The sequence below is a fragment of the Salvelinus fontinalis genome, chromosome 28 (assembly GCF_029448725.1).
Source record: "Salvelinus fontinalis isolate EN_2023a chromosome 28, ASM2944872v1, whole genome shotgun sequence".
Classification (NCBI taxonomy): Eukaryota; Metazoa; Chordata; class Actinopteri; order Salmoniformes; family Salmonidae; genus Salvelinus; species Salvelinus fontinalis.
Window position 1 is genome coordinate 38,671,594 of NC_074692.1, and position 18,904 is coordinate 38,690,497.

Consider the following 18,904-nt stretch of genomic DNA (forward strand, 5'->3'; position numbering starts at 1 on the left):
AGAGATGTAAGACACTAGACTGAATGGGACTTGTAGCCCTGTACTGGTCCATACACGTGATTGAAAGGAAGTAGAGCACGCTCTTTGCCCCTCTCCCTAGCCTGGGTAGATCTCATGGACATCATGGAACTATCTTATGTAAGCTAAATGAACTGGAGCATGATGATACTGTAGCTGGAAACTTCCATCTTATCTGTGCGTTTCTTCAATGAGACCAAATCATGTATAGCCCAGCGTCTGTGTGTAACGCCTCGCGATCCGCCGTCAGTTTCTAAGCAACACACTCACATAGGCCTACTCCACACAATGCGTAATTTCCTATTCAGAAAAAGTCTGAGCGAGCAAAGCAAGTCAGCGGAGCTTACAAGTGAACAACATGATCTTATCCGACAGAGGAACGGGGGACACTGAGATGAACGATAAACCAGCTTTTCCACTTCGGTTTCTATAATTATCGAAGACATAGGTACAGAGAGGACAATTTGCGAACAGTTTTCATCCAGAAAACCCTGAGGAATATATTAATGTGACACTTTTTGATTGCTTGTGATTGTCGCGTAAAATACGCGCGCTTGTGATGCATCTTCTTGGATATCCAGGATCATATTCCTTTGAATAAAACTTGTGACCCGACAATGAATATTCCTAATCTGCACGAGTATTTATAGCAACTTTTTGAATCAATTATTTTCTCACCATCATCTACCACGCACCTTCACACAAACCCGGACTCAAATAGATGAAGATAGAAGATGCGACGATAATGGTAAGCAGATAGATAGTATTTGACCCTACCTACAAACATCGGAACAATGACAATTTTTAAAGGTGACTTCCTCCAAGAATCGCGGTGCGGTCCCCTATGTTTTCGGAGCGGAGTGACTTCTACAGCAGTATTATAAATGCCTGATTATCTGACCATCTCTGTCTGCGGTGCGGTGTTTACGTTAAAGTTGTAGGATGATGAGCAGTGATTTGGAGCACGTTTCACTCAATTTAACGGCGGCCAGCAACTCCGGGACTGGGTCGGGCGGCCGAGGGCTGTCAGCCAACGTTCGGAAGCTGCACAACGCGCTCAACTTGCTGCTCACTGACTTCGAGAGAGAACAGTTCATCCACTGTCTCAATGTTTACCACGCTAAACGCAACGTCTTCGACTTGGTTCAAACTCTCAAAATAATCCTCAACACGCCGAACAAACGACAACTCCTCCCCATGTTGCGTTTGGTCATTCCCCGCTCAGATCAGCTGTTGTTCGACCAGTATACTTCCGAGGGCCTGTACCTTAAAACGGATCATCTACCACTAAACAGTGTCAACAACCCTGAAAGCTTTGGAGGAGAAGTAGGCAATACTGCAAACAACTATGTCCCAATTCCCACTACACACTTTATGAACCCGCATGAGCCTCAGCTGCTTCATGATCTTTCTTGTTTCACATCACCAGAAGCTTGCCCCTGCCCGGATAGTTTCAGCACCACCGCTGATGAGACAGCTCCCCTGGCTTTCATGCAGGGGGAGGCTGTTGGAGAGATCCGCATAGTGACACTGCGACGCAGCAAGAGCAATGAGGGCTTAGGGTTCAGTATCCGGGGAGGTTCTGAGCACGGTGTGGGAATCTATGTGTCGCTAGTAGAACCCGGATCTTTTGCCGAGAATGAAGGACTGAGGGTCGGGGATCAGATAGTGACTGTTAACGGCATGATGTTTGACAGAGTCTCACACATGGAGGCAGTCAAGGTACGTAGGCTGTGTGTGTGTGTGTGTGTGTGTGTGTGTGTGTGTGTGTGTGTGTGTGTGTGTGTGTGTGTGTGTGTGTGTGTGTGTGTGTTCAGTAAAAGGCCTATTAGTGCATAGACCTATTCTGAGAAGAAACCAACAAGCAGGGTATTGCTAGCTATGACGCCAATTATAATACGATAAAATATGACAAACATAAACAGCTCTGTTTATGTCCCAAATCATACCCTTATCCCTTTACAGTGTATTACTTTTGACCAGGTTCCCAAACGTTCTAGTAGTGCACTACATAGGGAATATAATCATGCCAACTCTGTTGTGAAAAAAGGTCAGCTACAGTGCCAGAATACTAGCTACTGAAACAGAGAGACAGAGTGTCATGTGGAGTACGTCATAGTGCCAGAATACTAGCTACTGAAACAGAGAGACAGAGAGTGTCATGTGGAGTACGTCATAGTGCCAGAATACTAGCTACTGAAACAGAGAGACAGAGAGTGTCATGTGGAGTACGTCATAGTGCCAGAATACTAGCTACTGAAACAGAGAGACAGAGAGTGTCATGTGGAGTACGTCATAGTGCCAGAATACTAGCTACTGAAACAGAGAGACAGAGTGTCATGTGGAGTACATCATAGTGCCAGAATACTAGCTACTGAAACAGAGAGACAGTGTCATGTGGAGTACGTCATAGTGCCAGAATACTAGCTACTGAAACAGAGAGACAGAGAGTGTCATGTGGAGTACATCATAGTGCCAGAATACTAACTACTGAAACAGAGAGACAGAGTGTCATGTGGCGTACGTCATAGTGCCAGAATACTAGCTACTGAAACAGAGAGACAGAGTGTCATGTGGAGTACATCATAGTGCCAGAATACTAGCTACTGAAACAGAGAGACAGAGTGTCATGTGGAGTACGTCACAGTGCCAGAATACTAGCTACTGAAACAGAGAGACAGAGTGTCATGTGGAGTACGTCATAGTGCCAGAATACTAGCTACTGAAACAGAGAGACAGAGAGTGTCATGTGGAGTACGTCATAGTGCCAGAATACTAGCTACAGAAACAGAGAGACAGAGTGTCATGTGGAGTACGTCATAGTGCCAGAATACTAGCTACTGAAACAGAGAGACAGAGTGTGTCATGTGGAGTACGTCATAGTGCCAGAATACTAGCTACTGAAACAGAGAGACAGAGTGTCATGTGGAGTACGTCATAGTGCTAGAATACTAACTACTGAAACAGAGAGACAGAGTGTCATGTGGAGTACGTCATAGTGCCAGAATACTAACTACTGAAACAGAGAGACAGAGTGTCATGTGGAGTACGTCATAGTGCCAGAATACTAGCTACTGAAACAGAGAGACAGAGTGTCATGTGGAGTACATCATAGTGCCAGAATACTAACTACTGAAACAGAGAGACAGAGTGTCATGTGGAGTACGTCATAGTGCCAGAATACTAGCTACTGAAACAGAGAGACAGAGTGTCATGTGGAGTACGTCATAGTGCCAGAATACTAACTACTGAAACAGAGAGACAGAGTGTCATGTGGAGTACGTCATAGTGCCAGAATACTAACTACTGAAACAGAGAGACAGAGTGCCATGTGGGGTACGACATAGTGCCAGAATACTAGCTACTGAAACAGAGAGACAGAGTGTGCCATGTGGAGTACGTCATAGTGCCAGAATACTAACTACTGAAACAGAGAGACAGAGTGTCATGTGGAGTACGTCATAGTGCCAGAATACTAGCTACTGAAACAGAGAGACAGAGAGTGTCATGTGGAGTACGTCATAGTGCCAGAATACTAGCTACTGAAACAGAGAGACAGAGAGTGTCATGTGGAGTACGTCATAGTGCCAGAATACTAGCTACTGAAACAGAGAGACAGAGAGTGTCATGTGGAGTACGTCATAGTGCCAGAATACTAGCTACTGAAACAGAGAGACAGAGAGTGTCATGTGGAGTACGTCATAGTGCCAGAATACTAGCTACTGAAACAGAGAGACAGAGTGTCATGTGGAGTACATCATAGTGCCAGAATACTAGCTACTGAAACAGAGAGACAGTGTCATGTGGAGTACGTCATAGTGCCAGAATACTAGCTACTGAAACAGAGAGACAGAGAGTGTCATGTGGAGTACATCATAGTGCCAGAATACTAACTACTGAAACAGAGAGACAGAGTGTCATGTGGCGTACGTCATAGTGCCAGAATACTAGCTACTGAAACAGAGAGACAGAGTGTCATGTGGAGTACATCATAGTGCCAGAATACTAGCTACTGAAACAGAGAGACAGAGTGTCATGTGGAGTACGTCACAGTGCCAGAATACTAGCTACTGAAACAGAGAGACAGAGTGTCATGTGGAGTACGTCATAGTGCCAGAATACTAGCTACTGAAACAGAGAGACAGAGAGTGTCATGTGGAGTACGTCATAGTGCCAGAATACTAGCTACAGAAACAGAGAGACAGAGTGTCATGTGGAGTACGTCATAGTGCCAGAATACTAGCTACTGAAACAGAGAGACAGAGTGTGTCATGTGGAGTACGTCATAGTGCCAGAATACTAGCTACTGAAACAGAGAGACAGAGTGTCATGTGGAGTACGTCATAGTGCTAGAATACTAACTACTGAAACAGAGAGACAGAGTGTCATGTGGAGTACGTCATAGTGCCAGAATACTAACTACTGAAACAGAGAGACAGAGTGTCATGTGGAGTACGTCATAGTGCCAGAATACTAGCTACTGAAACAGAGAGACAGAGTGTCATGTGGAGTACATCATAGTGCCAGAATACTAACTACTGAAACAGAGAGACAGAGTGTCATGTGGAGTACGTCATAGTGCCAGAATACTAGCTACTGAAACAGAGAGACAGAGTGTCATGTGGAGTACGTCATAGTGCCAGAATACTAACTACTGAAACAGAGAGACAGAGTGTCATGTGGAGTACGTCATAGTGCCAGAATACTAACTACTGAAACAGAGAGACAGAGTGCCATGTGGGGTACGACATAGTGCCAGAATACTAGCTACTGAAACAGAGAGACAGAGTGTGCCATGTGGAGTACGTCATAGTGCCAGAATACTAACTACTGAAACAGAGAGACAGAGTGTCATGTGGAGTACGTCATAGTGCCAGAATATTAACTACTGAAACAGAGAGACAGAGTGTCATGTGGAGTACGTCATAGTGCCAGAATACTAGCTACTGAAACAGAGAGACAGAGAGTGTCATGTGGAGTACGTCATAGTGCCAGAATACTAGCTACTGAAACAGAGAGACAGAGAGTGTCATGTGGAGTACGTCATAGTGCCAGAATACTAACTACTGAAACAGAGAGACAGAGAGTGTCATGTGGAGTACGTCAAAGTGCCAGAATACTAGCTACTGAAACAGAGAGACAGAGTGTGTCATGTGGAGTACGTCATAGTGCCAGAATACTAACTACTGAAACAGAGAGACAGAGTGTGTCATGTGGAGTACGTCATAGTGCCAGAATACTAGCTACTGAAACAGAGAGACAGAGTGTCATGTGGAGTACGTCATAGTGCCAGAATACTAGCTACTGAAACAGAGAGACAGAGTGTCATGTGGAGTACGTCATAGTGCCAGAATACTAGCTACTGAAACAGAGAGACAGTGTCTTGTGGAGTACATCATAGTGCCAGAATACTAGCTACTGAAACAGAGAGACAGAGTGTCATGTGGAGTACGTCACAGTGCCAGAATACTAGCTACTGAAACAGAGAGACAGAGAGTGTCATGTGGAGTACGTCATAGTGCCAGAATACTAGCTACTGAAACAGAGAGACAGAGAGTGTCATGTGGAGTACGTCATAGTGCCAGAATACTAACTACTGAAACAGAGAGACAGAGAGTGTCATGTGGAGTACGTCAAAGTGCCAGAATACTAGCTATTGAAACAGAGAGACAGAGTGTGTCATGTGGAGTACGTCATAGTGCCAGAATACTAACTACTGAAACAGAGAGACAGAGTGTGTCATGTGGAGTACGTCATAGTGCCAGAATACTAGCTACTGAAACAGAGAGACAGAGTGTCATGTGGAGTACGTCATAGTGCCAGAATACTAGCTACTGAAACAGAGAGACAGAGTGTCATGTGGAGTACATCATAGTGCCAGAATACTAGCTACTGAAACAGAGAGACAGTGTCTTGTGGAGTACATCATAGTGCCAGAATACTAGCTGCTGAAACAGAGAGACAGAGTGTCATGTGGAGTACGTCACAGTGCCAGAATACTAGCTACTGAAACAGAGAGACAGAGAGTGTCATGTGGAGTACATCATAGTGCCAGAATACTAGCTACTGAAACAGAGAGACAGTGTCATGTGGAGTACGTCATAGTGCCAGAATACTAGCTACTGAAACAGAGAGACAGAGAGTGTCATGTGGAGTACATCATAGTGCCAGAATACTAACTACTGAAACAGAGAGACAGAGTGTCATGTGGCGTACGTCATAGTGCCAGAATACTAGCTACTGAAACAGAGAGACAGAGTGTCATGTGGAGTACATCATAGTGCCAGAATACTAGCTACTGAAACAGAGAGACAGAGTGTCATGTGGAGTACGTCACAGTGCCAGAATACTAGCTACTGAAACAGAGAGACAGAGTGTCATGTGGAGTACGTCATAGTGCCAGAATACTAGCTACTGAAACAGAGAGACAGATAGTGTCATGTGGAGTACGTCATAGTGCCAGAATACTAGCTACAGAAACAGAGAGACAGTGTCATGTGGAGTACGTCATAGTGCCAGAATACTAACTACTGAAACAGAGAGACAGTGTGTCATGTGGAGTACGTCATAGTGCCAGAATACTAACTACTGAAACAGAGAGACAGAGTGTCATGTGGAGTATGTCATAGTGCCAGAATACTAGCTACTGAAACAGAGAGACAGTGTCATGTGGAGTACGTCATAGTGCCAGAATACTAGCTACTGAAACAGAGAGACAGAGTGTCATGTGGAGTACGTCATAGTGCCAGAATACTAGCTACTGAAACAGAGAGACAGAGTGTCATGTGGAGTACATCATAGTGCCAGAATACTAGCTACTGAAACAGAGAGACAGAGTGTCATGTGAGGTACGTCATAGTGCCAGAATACTAACTACTGAAACAGAAAGACAGAGTGTCATGTGAGGTACGTCATAGTACCAGAATACTAGCTCCTGAAACAGAGAGACAGAGTGTCATGTGGAGTACATCATAGTGCCAGAATACTAACTACTGAAACAGAGAGAAAGAGTGTCATGTGGAGTACGTCATAGTGCCAGAATACTAGCTACTGAAACAGAGACAGAGTGTCATGTGGAGTACGTCATAGTGCCAGAATACTAGCTACTGAAACAGAAAGACAGAGTGTCATGTGGAGTACATCATAGTGCCAGAATACTAACTACTGAAACAGAAAGACAGAGTGTCATGTGAGGTACGTCATAGTGCCAGAATACTAGCTCCTGAAACAGAGAGACAGAGTGTCATGTGGAGTACATCATAGTGCCAGAATACTAACTACTGAAACAGAGAGACAGAGAGTGTCATGTGGAGTACGTCATAGTGCCAGAATACTAACTACTGAAACAGAGAGACAGAGAGTGTCATGTGGATTACATCATAGTGCCAGAATACTAGCTACTGAAACAGAGAGACAGAGAGTGTCATGTGGAGTACGTCATAGTGCCAGAACACTAACTACTGAAACAGAGAGACAGTGTCATGTGGAGTACATCATAGTGCCAGAATACTAATTACTGAAACAGAGAGACAGAGTGTCATGTGGAGTACATCATAGTGCCAGAATACTAACTACTGAAACAGAGAGACAGAGAGTGTCATGTGGAGTACGTCATAGAGCCAGAATACTAACTACTGAAACAGAGAGACAGAGTGTCATGTGGAGTACGTCATAGTGCCAGAATACTAGCTATTGAAACAGAGAGACAGAGAGTGTCATGTGGAGTACGTCATAGTGCCAGAATACTAACTACTGAAACAGAGAGACAGAGTGTCATGTGGAGTACGTCATAGTGCCAGAATACTAGCTACTGAAACAGAGAGACAGAGTGTCATGTGGAGTACGTCATAGTGCCAGAATACTAGCTACTGAAACAGAGAGAAAGAGAGTGTCATGTGGAGTACGTCATAGTGCCAGAATACTAGCTACTGAAACAGAGAGACAGAGTGTCATGTGGAGTACGTCATAGTGCCAGAATACTAGCTACTGAAACAGAGAGACAGAGTGTCATGTGGAGTACGTCATAGTGCCAGAATACTAGCTACTGAAACAGAGAGAAAGAGAGTGTCATGTGGAGTACGTCATAGTGCCAGAATACTAACTACTGAAACAGAGAGACAGAGTGTCATGTGGAGTACGTCATAGTGCCAGAATACTAGCTACTGAAACAGAGAGACAGAGAGTGTCATGTGGAGTACGTCATAGTGCCAGAATACTAACTACTGAAACAGAGAGACAGAGTGTCATGTGGAGTATGTCATAGTGCCAGAATACTAGCTACTGAAACAGAGAGACAGAGTGTCATGTGGAGTACGTCATAGTGCCAGAATACTAGCTACTGAAACAGAGAGAAAGAGAGTGTCATGTGGAGTACGTCATAGTGCCAGAATGCTAGCTACTGAAACAGAGAGACAGAGTGTCATGTGGAGTACGTCATAGTGCCAGAATACTAGCTACTGAAACAGAGAGACAGAGTGTCATGTGGAGTACGTCATAGTGCCAGAATACTAGCTACTGAAACAGAGAGAAAGAGAGTGTCATGTGGAGTACGTCATAGTGCCAGAATACTAGCTACTGAAACAGAGAGACAGAGTGTCATGTGGAGTACGTCATAGTGCCAGAATACTAACTACTGAAACAGAGAGACAGAGAGTGTCATGTGGAGTACGTCATAGTGCCAGAATACTAACTACTGAAACAGAGAGCCTGAGAGTGTCATGTGGAGTACGTCATAGTGCCAGAATACTAACTACTGAAACAGAGAGACAGAGAGTGTCATGTGGAGTATGTCATAGTGCCAGAATACTAACTACTGAAACAGAGAGACAGAGAGTGTCATGTGGAGTACATCATAGTGCCAGAATACTAACTACTGAAACAGAGAGACAGAGTGTCATGTGGAGTACGTCATAGTGCCAGAATACTAACTACTGAAACAGAGAGACAGAGTGTCATGTGGAGTACGTCATAGTGCCAGAACACTAGCTACTGAAACAGAGAGACAGAGTGTCATGTGGAGTACGTCATAGTGCCAGAATACTAACTACTGAAACAGAGAGACAGAGTGTCATGTGGAGTACGTCATAGTGCCAGAATACTAACTACTGAAACAGAGAGACAGAGTGTCATGTGGAGTATGTCATAGTGCCAGAATACTAGCTACTGAAACAGAGAGACAGTGTCATGTGGAGTACTTCATAGTGCCAGAATACTAGCTACTGAAACAGAGAGACAGAGTGTCATGTGGAGTACGTCATAGTGCCAGAATACTAACTACTGAAACAGAGAGACAGAGTGTCATGTGGAGTACGTCATAGTGCCAGAATACTAACTACTGAAACAGAGACACAGAGAGTGTCATGTGGAGTACGTCATAGTGCCAGAATACTAACTACTGAAACAGAGAGACAGAGTGTGCCATGTGGAGTACGTCATAGTGCCAGAATACTAACTACTGAAACAGAGAGACAGAGTGTCATGTGGAGTACGTCATAGTGCCAGAATACTAGCTACTGAAACAGAGAGACAGAGTGTCATGTGGAGTACGTCATAGTGCCAGAATACTAGCTACTGAAACAGAGAGAAAGAGAGTGTCATGTGGAGTACATCATAGTGCCAGAATACTAGCTACTGAAACAGAGAGACAGAGTGTCATGTGGAGTACGTCATAGTGCCAGAATACTAGCTACTGAAACAGAGAGACAGAGTGTCATGTGGAGTACGTCATAGTGCCAGAATACTAGCTACTGAAACAGAGAAACAGAGTGTCATGTGGAGTACGTCATAGTGCCAGAATACTAACTACTGAAACAGAGAGACAGAGTGTCATGTGGAGTATGTCATAGTGCCAGAATACTAGCTACTGAAACAGAGAGACAGAGTGTCATGTGGAGTACGTCATAGTGCCAGAATACTAGCTACTGAAACAGAGAGACAGAGTGTCATGTGGAGTACGTCATAGTGCCAGAATACTAGCTACTGAAACAGAGAGACAGAGTGTCATGTGGAGTATGTCATAGTGCCAGAATACTAACTACTGAAACAGAGAGACAGAGAGTGTCATGTGGAGTACGTCATAGTGCCAGAATACTAGCTACTGAAACAGAGAGACAGAGTGTCATGTGGAGTACGTCATAGTGCCAGAATACTAGCTACTGAAACAGAGAGACAGAGAGTGTCATGTGGAGAACGTCATAGTGCCAGAATACTAGCTACTGAAACAGAGAGACAGAGTGTCATGTGGGGTACGTCATAGTGCCAGAATACTAACTACTGAAACAGAGAGACAGAGTGTCATGTGGAGTACGTCATAGTGCTAGAAAACTAACTACTGAGACAGAGAGTGTCATGTGGAGTACGTCATAGTGCCAGAATACTAGCTACTGAAACAGAGAGACAGAGTGTCATGTGGGGTACGTCATAGTGCCAGAATACTAACGACTGAAACAGAGAGACAGAGTGTCATGTGGAGTACGTCATAGTGCCAGAATACTAACTACTGAAACAGAGAGACAGAGAGTGTCATGTGGGGTACGTCATAGTGCCAGAATACTAGCTACTGAAACAGAGAAACAGAGTGTGCCATGTGGAGTACGTCATAATGCCGAATACTAGCTACTGAAACAGAGAGACAGAGTGTCATGTGGAGTACGTCATAGTGCCAGAATACTTGCTACTGAAACAGAGAGACAGTGTCATGTGGAGTACGTCATAGTGCCAGAATACTAGCTACTGAAACAGAGAGACAGAGTGTCATGTGGAGTACGTCATAGTGCCAGAATACTAGCTACTGAAACAGAGAGACAGAGTGTCATGTGGAGTACGTCATAGTGCCAGAATACTAACTACTGAAACAGAGAGACAGAGTGTCATGTGGAGTACGTCATAGTGCCAGAATACTAGCTACTGAAACAGAGAGACAGAGTGTCATGTGGAGTATGTCATAGTGCCAGAATACTAACTACTGAAACAGAGAAACAGAGAGAGTCATGTTGAGTATGTCATAGTGCCAGAATACTAACTACTGAAACAGAGAGACAGAGAGTGTCATGTGGAGTACGTCATAGTGCCAGAATACTAGCTACTGAAACAGAGAGACAGAGAGTGTCATGTGGAGTATGTCATAGTGCCAGAATACTAGCTACTGAAACAGAGAGACAGAGTGTCATGTGGAGTACGTCATAGTGCCAGAATACTAGCTACTGAAACTGAGAGACAGAGTGTCATGTGGAGTACGTCATAGTGCCAGAATACTAGCTACTTGAACAGAGAGACAGAGAGTGTCATGTGGAGTACGTCATAGTGCCAGAATACTAGCTACTGAAACAGAGAGACAGAGAGTCATGTGGAGTACGTCATAGTGCCAGAATACTAACTACTGAAACAGAGAGACAGAGAGTGTCATGTGGAGTACGTCATAGTGCCAGAATACTAGCTACTGAAACAGAGAGACAGAGTGTCATGTGGGGTACGTCATAGTGCCAGAATACTAACTACTGAAACAGAGAGACAGAGTGTCATGTGGAGTACGTCATAGTGCTAGAAAACTAACTACTGAAACAGAGAGACAGAGAGTGTCATGTGGAGTACGTCATAGTGCCAGAATACTAGCTACTGAAACAGAGAGACAGAGTGTCATGTGGGGTACGTCATAGTGCCAGAATACTAACGACTGAAACAGAGAGACAGAGTGTCATGTGGAGTACGTCATAGTGCCAGAATACTAACTACTGAAACAGAGAGACAGAGAGTGTCATGTGGGGTACGTCATAGTGCCAGAATACTAGCTACTGAAACAGAGAAACAGAGTGTGCCATGTGGAGTACGTCATAATGCCGAATACTAGCTACTGAAACAGAGAGACAGAGTGTCATGTGGAGTACGTCATAGTGCCAGAATACTTGCTACTGAAACAGAGAGACAGTGTCATGTGGAGTACGTCATAGTGCCAGAATACTAGCTACTGAAACAGAGAGACAGAGTGTCATGTGGAGTACGTCATAGTGCCAGAATACTAGCTACTGAAACAGAGAGACAGAGTGTCATGTGGAGTACGTCATAGTGCCAGAATACTAACTACTGAAACAGAGAGACAGAGTGTCATGTGGAGTACGTCATAGTGCCAGAATACTAGCTACTGAAACAGAGAGACAGAGTGTCATGTGGAGTATGTCATAGTGCCAGAATACTAACTACTGAAACAGAGAAACAGAGAGAGTCATGTTGAGTATGTCATAGTGCCAGAATACTAACTACTGAAACAGAGAGACAGAGAGTGTCATGTGGAGTACGTCATAGTGCCAGAATACTAGCTACTGAAACAGAGAGACAGAGAGTGTCATGTGGAGTATGTCATAGTGCCAGAATACTAACTACTGAAACAGAGAGACAGAGAGTGTCATGTGGAGTATGTCATAGTGCCAGGATAATAACTACTGAAACAAGGAGACAGAGTGTCATGTGGAGTACGTCATAGTGCCAGAATACTAGCTACTGAAACAGAGAGACAGAGAGTGTCATATGGAGTACGTCATAGTGCCAGAATACTAGCTACTGAAACAGAGAGACAGAGAGTGTCATGTGGAGTATGTCATAGTGCCAGAATACTAACTACTGAAACAGAGAGACAGAGAGTGTCATGTGGAGTACGTCATAGTGCCAGAATACTAGCTACTGAAACAGAGAGACAGAGAGTGTCATGTGGAGTATGTCATAGTGCCAGAATACTAACTACTGAAACAGAGAGACAGAGAGTGTCATGTGGAGTATGTCATAGTGCCAGAATAATAACTACTGAAACAAGGAGACAGAGTGTCATGTGGAGTACGTCATAGTGCCAGAATACTAGCTACTGAAACAGAGAGACAGATTGTCATGTGGAGTACGTCATAGTGCCAGAATACTAGCTACTGAAACAGAGAGACAGAGTGTCATGTGGAGTACGTCATAGTGCCAGAATACTAGCTACTGAAACAGAGAGACAGAGAGTGTCATGTGGAGTACGTCATAGTGCCAGAATACTAGCTACTGAAACAGAGAGACAGAGTGTCATGTGGAGTACGTCATAGTGCCAGAATACTAGCTACTGAAACAGAGAGACAGAGTGTCATGTGGAGTACGTCATAGTGCCAGAATACTAACTACTGAAACAGAGAGACAGAGAGTGTCATGTGGAGTACATCATAGTGCCAGAATACTAATTACTGAAACAGAGAGACAGAGTGTCATGTGGAGTACATCATAGTGCCAGAATACTAACTACTGAAACAGAGAGACAGAGAGTGTCATGTGGAGTACGTCATAGAGCCAGAATACTAACTACTGAAACAGAGAGACAGAGTGTCATGTGGAGTACGTCATAGTGCCAGAATACTAGCTACTGAAACAGAGAGACAGTGTCATGTGGAGTAGGTCATAGTGCCAGAATACTAGCTACTGAAACAGAGAGAAAGAGAGTGTCATGTGGAGTACGTCATAGTGCCAGAATACTAGCTACTGAAACAGAGAGACAGAGTGTCATGTGGAGTACGTCATAGTGCCAGAATACTAACTACTGAAACAGAGACACAGAGTGTGTCATGTGGAGTACGTCATAGTGCCAGAATACTAGCTACTGAAACAAAGAGAAAGAGAGTGTCATGTGGAGTACGTCATAGTGCCAGAATACTAACTACTGAAACAGAGAGACAGAGTGTCATGTGGAGTACGTCATAGTGCCAGAATACTAGCTACTGAAACAGAGAGACAGAGAGTGTCATGTGGAGTACGTCATAGTGCCAGAATACTAACTACTGAAACAGAGAGACAGAGTGTCATGTGGAGTATGTCATAGTGCCAGAATACTAGCTACTGAAACAGAGAGACAGAGTGTCATGTGGAGTACGTCATAGTGCCAGAATACTAGCTACTGAAACAGAGAGAAAGAGAGTGTCATGTGGAGTACGTCATAGTGCCAGAATACTAGCTACTGAAACAGAGAGACAGAGTGTCATGTGGAGTACGTCATAGTGCCAGAATACTAGCTACTGAAACAGAGAGACAGAGTGTCATGTGGAGTACGTCATAGTGCCAGAATACTAGCTACTGAAACAGAGAGAAAGAGAGTGTCATATGGAGTACGTCATAGTGCCAGAATACTAGCTACTGAAACAGAGAGACAGAGTGTCATGTGGAGTACGTCATAGTGCCAGAATACTAACTACTGAAACAGAGAGACAGAGAGTGTCATGTGGAGTACGTCATAGTGCCAGAATACTAACTACTGAAACAGAGAGACAGAGAGTGTCATGTGGAGTACGTCATAGTGCCAGGATACTAACTACTGAAACAGAGAGACAGAGAGTGTCATGTGGAGTACGTAATAGTGCCAGAATACTAACTACTGAAACAGAGAGACAGAGAGTGTCATGTGGAGTATGTCATAGTGCCAGAATACTAACTACTGAAACAGAGAGACAGAGAGTGTCATGTGGAGTACATCATAGTGCCAGAATACTAACTACTGAAACAGAGAGACAGAGTGTCATGTGGAGTACGTCATAGTGCCAGAATACTAACTACTGAAACAGAGAGACAGAGTGTCATTTGGAGTACGTCATAGTGCCAGAACACTAGCTACTGAAACAGAGAGACAGAGTGTCATGTGGAGTACGTCATAGTGCCAGAATACTAACTACTGAAACAGAGAGACAGAGAGTGTCATGTGGAGTACGTCATAGTGCCAGAATACTAACTACTGAAACAGAGAGACAGAGTGTCATGTGGAGTACGTCATAGTGCCAGAATACTAACTACTGAAACAGAGAGACAGTGTCATGTGGAGTATGTCATAGTGCCAGAATACTAGCTACTGAAACAGAGAGACAGTGTCATGTGGAGTACTTCATAGTGCCAGAATACTAGCTACTGAAACAGAGAGACAGAGTGTCATGTGGAGTACGTCATAGTGCCAGAATACTAACTACTGAAACAGAGAGACAGAGTGTCATGTGGAGTACGTCATAGTGCCAGAATACTAACTACTGAAACAGAGACACAGAGTGTGTCATGTGGAGTACGTCATAGTGCCAGAATACTAACTACTGAAACAGAGAGACAGAGTGTGCCATGTGGAGTACGTCATAGTGCCAGAATACTAACTACTGAAACAGAGAGACAGAGTGTCATGTGGAGTACGTCATAGTGCCAGAATACTAGCTACTGAAACAGAGAGACAGAGTGTCATGTGGAGTACGTCATAGTGCCAGAATACTAGCTACTGAAACAGAGAGAAAGAGAGTGTCATGTGGAGTACGTCATAGTGCCAGAATACTAGCTACTGAAACAGAGAGACAGAGTGTCATGTGGAGTACGTCATAGTGCCAGAATACTAGCTACTGAAACAGAGAGACAGAGTGTCATGTGGAGTACGTCATAGTGCCAGAATACTAGCTACTGAAACAGAGAGACAGAGTGTCATGTGGAGTACGTCATAGTGCCAGAATACTAACTACTGAAACAGAGAGACAGAGTGTCATGTGGAGTACGTCATAGTGCCAGAATACTAGCTACTGAAACAGAGAGACAGAGAGTGTCATGTGGAGTACGTCATAGTGCCAGAATACTAGCTACTGAAACAGAGAGACAGAGTGTCATGTGGAGTACGTCATAGTGCCAGAATACTAGCTACTGAAACAGAGAGACAGAGTGTCATGTGGAGTACGTCATAGTGCCAGAATACTAACTACTGAAACAGAGAGACAGAGTGTCATGTGGAGTATGTCATAGTGCCAGAATACTAACTACTGAAACAGAGAGACAGAGAGTGTCATGTGGAGTATGTCATAGTGCCAGAATAATAACTACTGAAACAAGGAGACAGAGTGTCATGTGGAGTACGTCATAGTGCCAGAACACTAGCTACTGAAACAGAGAGACAGTGTCATGTGGAGTACGTCATAGTGCCAGAATACTAACTACTGAAACAGAGAGACAGAGAGTGTCATGTGGAGTACGTCATAGTGCCAGAATACTAACTACTGAAACAGAGAGACAGAGTGTCATGTGGAGTACGTCATAGTGCCAGAATACTAACTACTGAAACAGAGAGACAGAGTGTCATGTGGAGTATGTCATAGTGCCAGAATACTAGCTACTGAAACAGAGAGACAGTGTCATGTGGAGTACTTCATAGTGCCAGAATACTAGCTACTGAAACAGAGAGACAGAGTGTCATGTGGAGTACGTCATAGTGCCAGAATACTAACTACTGAAACAGAGAGACAGAGTGTCATGTGGAGTACGTCATAGTGCCAGAATACTAACTACTGAAACAGAGACACAGAGTGTGTCATGTGGAGTACGTCATAGTGCCAGAATACTAACTACTGAAACAGAGAGACAGAGTGTGCCATGTGGAGTACGTCATAGTGCCAGAATACTAACTACTGAAACAGAGAGACAGAGTGTCATGTGGAGTACGTCATAGTGCCAGAATACTAGCTACTGAAACAGAGAGACAGAGTGTCATGTGGAGTACGTCATAGTGCCAGAATACTAGCTACTGAAACAGAGAGAAAGAGAGTGTCATGTGGAGTACGTCATAGTGCCAGAATACTAGCTACTGAAACAGAGAGACAGAGTGTCATGTGGAGTACGTCATAGTGCCAGAATACTAGCTACTGAAACAGAGAGACAGAGTGTCATGTGGAGTACGTCATAGTGCCAGAATACTAGCTACTGAAACAGAGAGACAGAGTGTCATGTGGAGTACGTCATAGTGCCAGAATACTAACTACTGAAACAGAGAGACAGAGTGTCATGTGGAGTATGTCATAGTGCCAGAATACTAGCTACTGAAACAGAGAGACAGAGAGTGTCATGTGGAGTACGTCATAGTGCCAGAATACTAGCTACTGAAACAGAGAGACAGAGTGTCATGTGGAGTACGTCATAGTGCCAGAATACTAGCTACTGAAACAGAGAGAAAGAGAGTGTCATGTGGAGTACGTCATAGTGCCAGAATACTAACTACTGAAACAGAGAGACAGATTGTCATGTGGAGTACGTCATAGTGCCAGAATACTAGCTACTGAAACAGAGAGACAGAGAGTGTCATGTGGAGTACGTCATAGTGCCAGAATACTAACTACTGAAACAGAGAGACAGAGTGTCATGTGGAGTATGTCATAGTGCCAGAATACTAGCTACTGAAACAGAGAGACAGAGTGTCATGTGGAGTACGTCATAGTGCCAGAATACTAGCTACTGAAACAGAGAGAAAGAGAGTGTCATGTGGAGTACGTCATAGTGCCAGAATACTAGCTACTGAAACAGAGAGACAGAGTGTCATGTGGAGTACGTCATAGTGCCAGAATACTAGCTACTGAAACAGAGAGACAGAGTGTCATGTGGAGTACGTCATAGTGCCAGAATACTAGCTACTGAAACAGAGAGAAAGAGAGTGTCATGTGGAGTACGTCATAGTGCCAGAATACTAGCTACTGAAACAGAGAGACAGAGTGTCATGTGGAGTACGTCATAGTGCCAGAATACTAGCTACTGAAACAGAGAGACAGAGTGTCATGTGGAGTACGTCATAGTGCCAGAATACTAGCTACTGAAACAGAGAGAAAGAGAGTGTCATATGGAGTACGTCATAGTGCCAGAATACTAGCTACTGAAACAGAGAGACAGAGTGTCATGTGGAGTACGTCATAGTGCCAGAATACTAACTACTGAAACAGAGAGACAGAGAGTGTCATGTGGAGTACGTCATAGTGCCAGAATACTAACTACTGAAACAGAGAGACAGAGAGTGTCATGTGGAGTACGTCATAGTGCCAGGATACTAACTACTGAAACAGAGAGACAGAGAGTGTCATGTGGAGTACGTAATAGTGCCAGAATACTAACTACTGAAACAGAGAGACAGAGAGTGTCATGTGGAGTATGTCATAGTGCCAGAATACTAACTACTGAAACAGAGAGACAGAGAGTGTCATGTGGAGTACATCATAGTGCCAGAATACTAACTACTGAAACAGAGAGACAGAGTGTCATGTGGAGTACGTCATAGTGCCAGAATACTAACTACTGAAACAGAGAGACAGAGTGTCATTTGGAGTACGTCATAGTGCCAGAACACTAGCTACTGAAACAGAGAGACAGAGTGTCATGTGGAGTACGTCATAGTGCCAGAATACTAACTACTGAAACAGAGAGACAGAGAGTGTCATGTGGAGTACGTCATAGTGCCAGAATACTAACTACTGAAACAGAGAGACAGAGTGTCATGTGGAGTACGTCATAGTGCCAGAATACTAACTACTGAAACAGAGAGACAGAGTGTCATGTGGAGTATGTCATAGTGCCAGAATACTAGCTACTGAAACAGAGAGACAGTGTCATGTGGAGTACTTCATAGTGCCAGAATACTAGCTACTGAAACAGAGAGACAGAGTGTCATGTGGAGTACGTCATAGTGCCAGAATACTAACTACTGAAACAGAGAGACAGAGTGTCATGTGGAGTACGTCATAGTGCCAGAATACTAACTACTGAAACAGAGACACAGAGTGTGTCATGTGGAGTACGTCATAGTGCAAGAATACTAACTACTGAAACAGAGAGACAGAGTGTGCCATGTGGAGTACGTCATAGTGCCAGAATACTAACTACTGAAACAGAGAGACAGAGTGTCATGTGGAGTACGTCATAGTGCCAGAATACTAGCTACTGAAACAGAGAGACAGAGTGTCATGTGGAGTACGTCATAGTGCCAGAATACTAGCTACTGAAACAGAGAGAAAGAGAGTGTCATGTGGAGTACGTCATAGTGCCAGAATACTAGCTACTGAAACAGAGAGACAGAGTGTCATGTGGAGTACGTCATAGTGCCAGAATACTA

At 44.0% G+C, this 18,904-nt stretch overlaps 1 protein-coding gene across 1 annotated transcript in view; it reads left to right on the forward strand.

The window, feature by feature from the left end:
- The first annotated feature begins 209 nt into the window (after positions 1-209).
- Positions 210-18,904, forward strand: part of LOC129826687 (whirlin-like) — a 173,169-nt gene continuing 154,474 nt past the window's right edge. Inside the window, exon 1 of the mRNA XM_055887691.1 lies at positions 210-1,740. Within this exon, the coding sequence (XP_055743666.1) occupies positions 961-1,740 (780 nt within the window). The 5' untranslated portion in view covers positions 210-960. The remainder of the gene's footprint in view (positions 1,741-18,904) is intronic.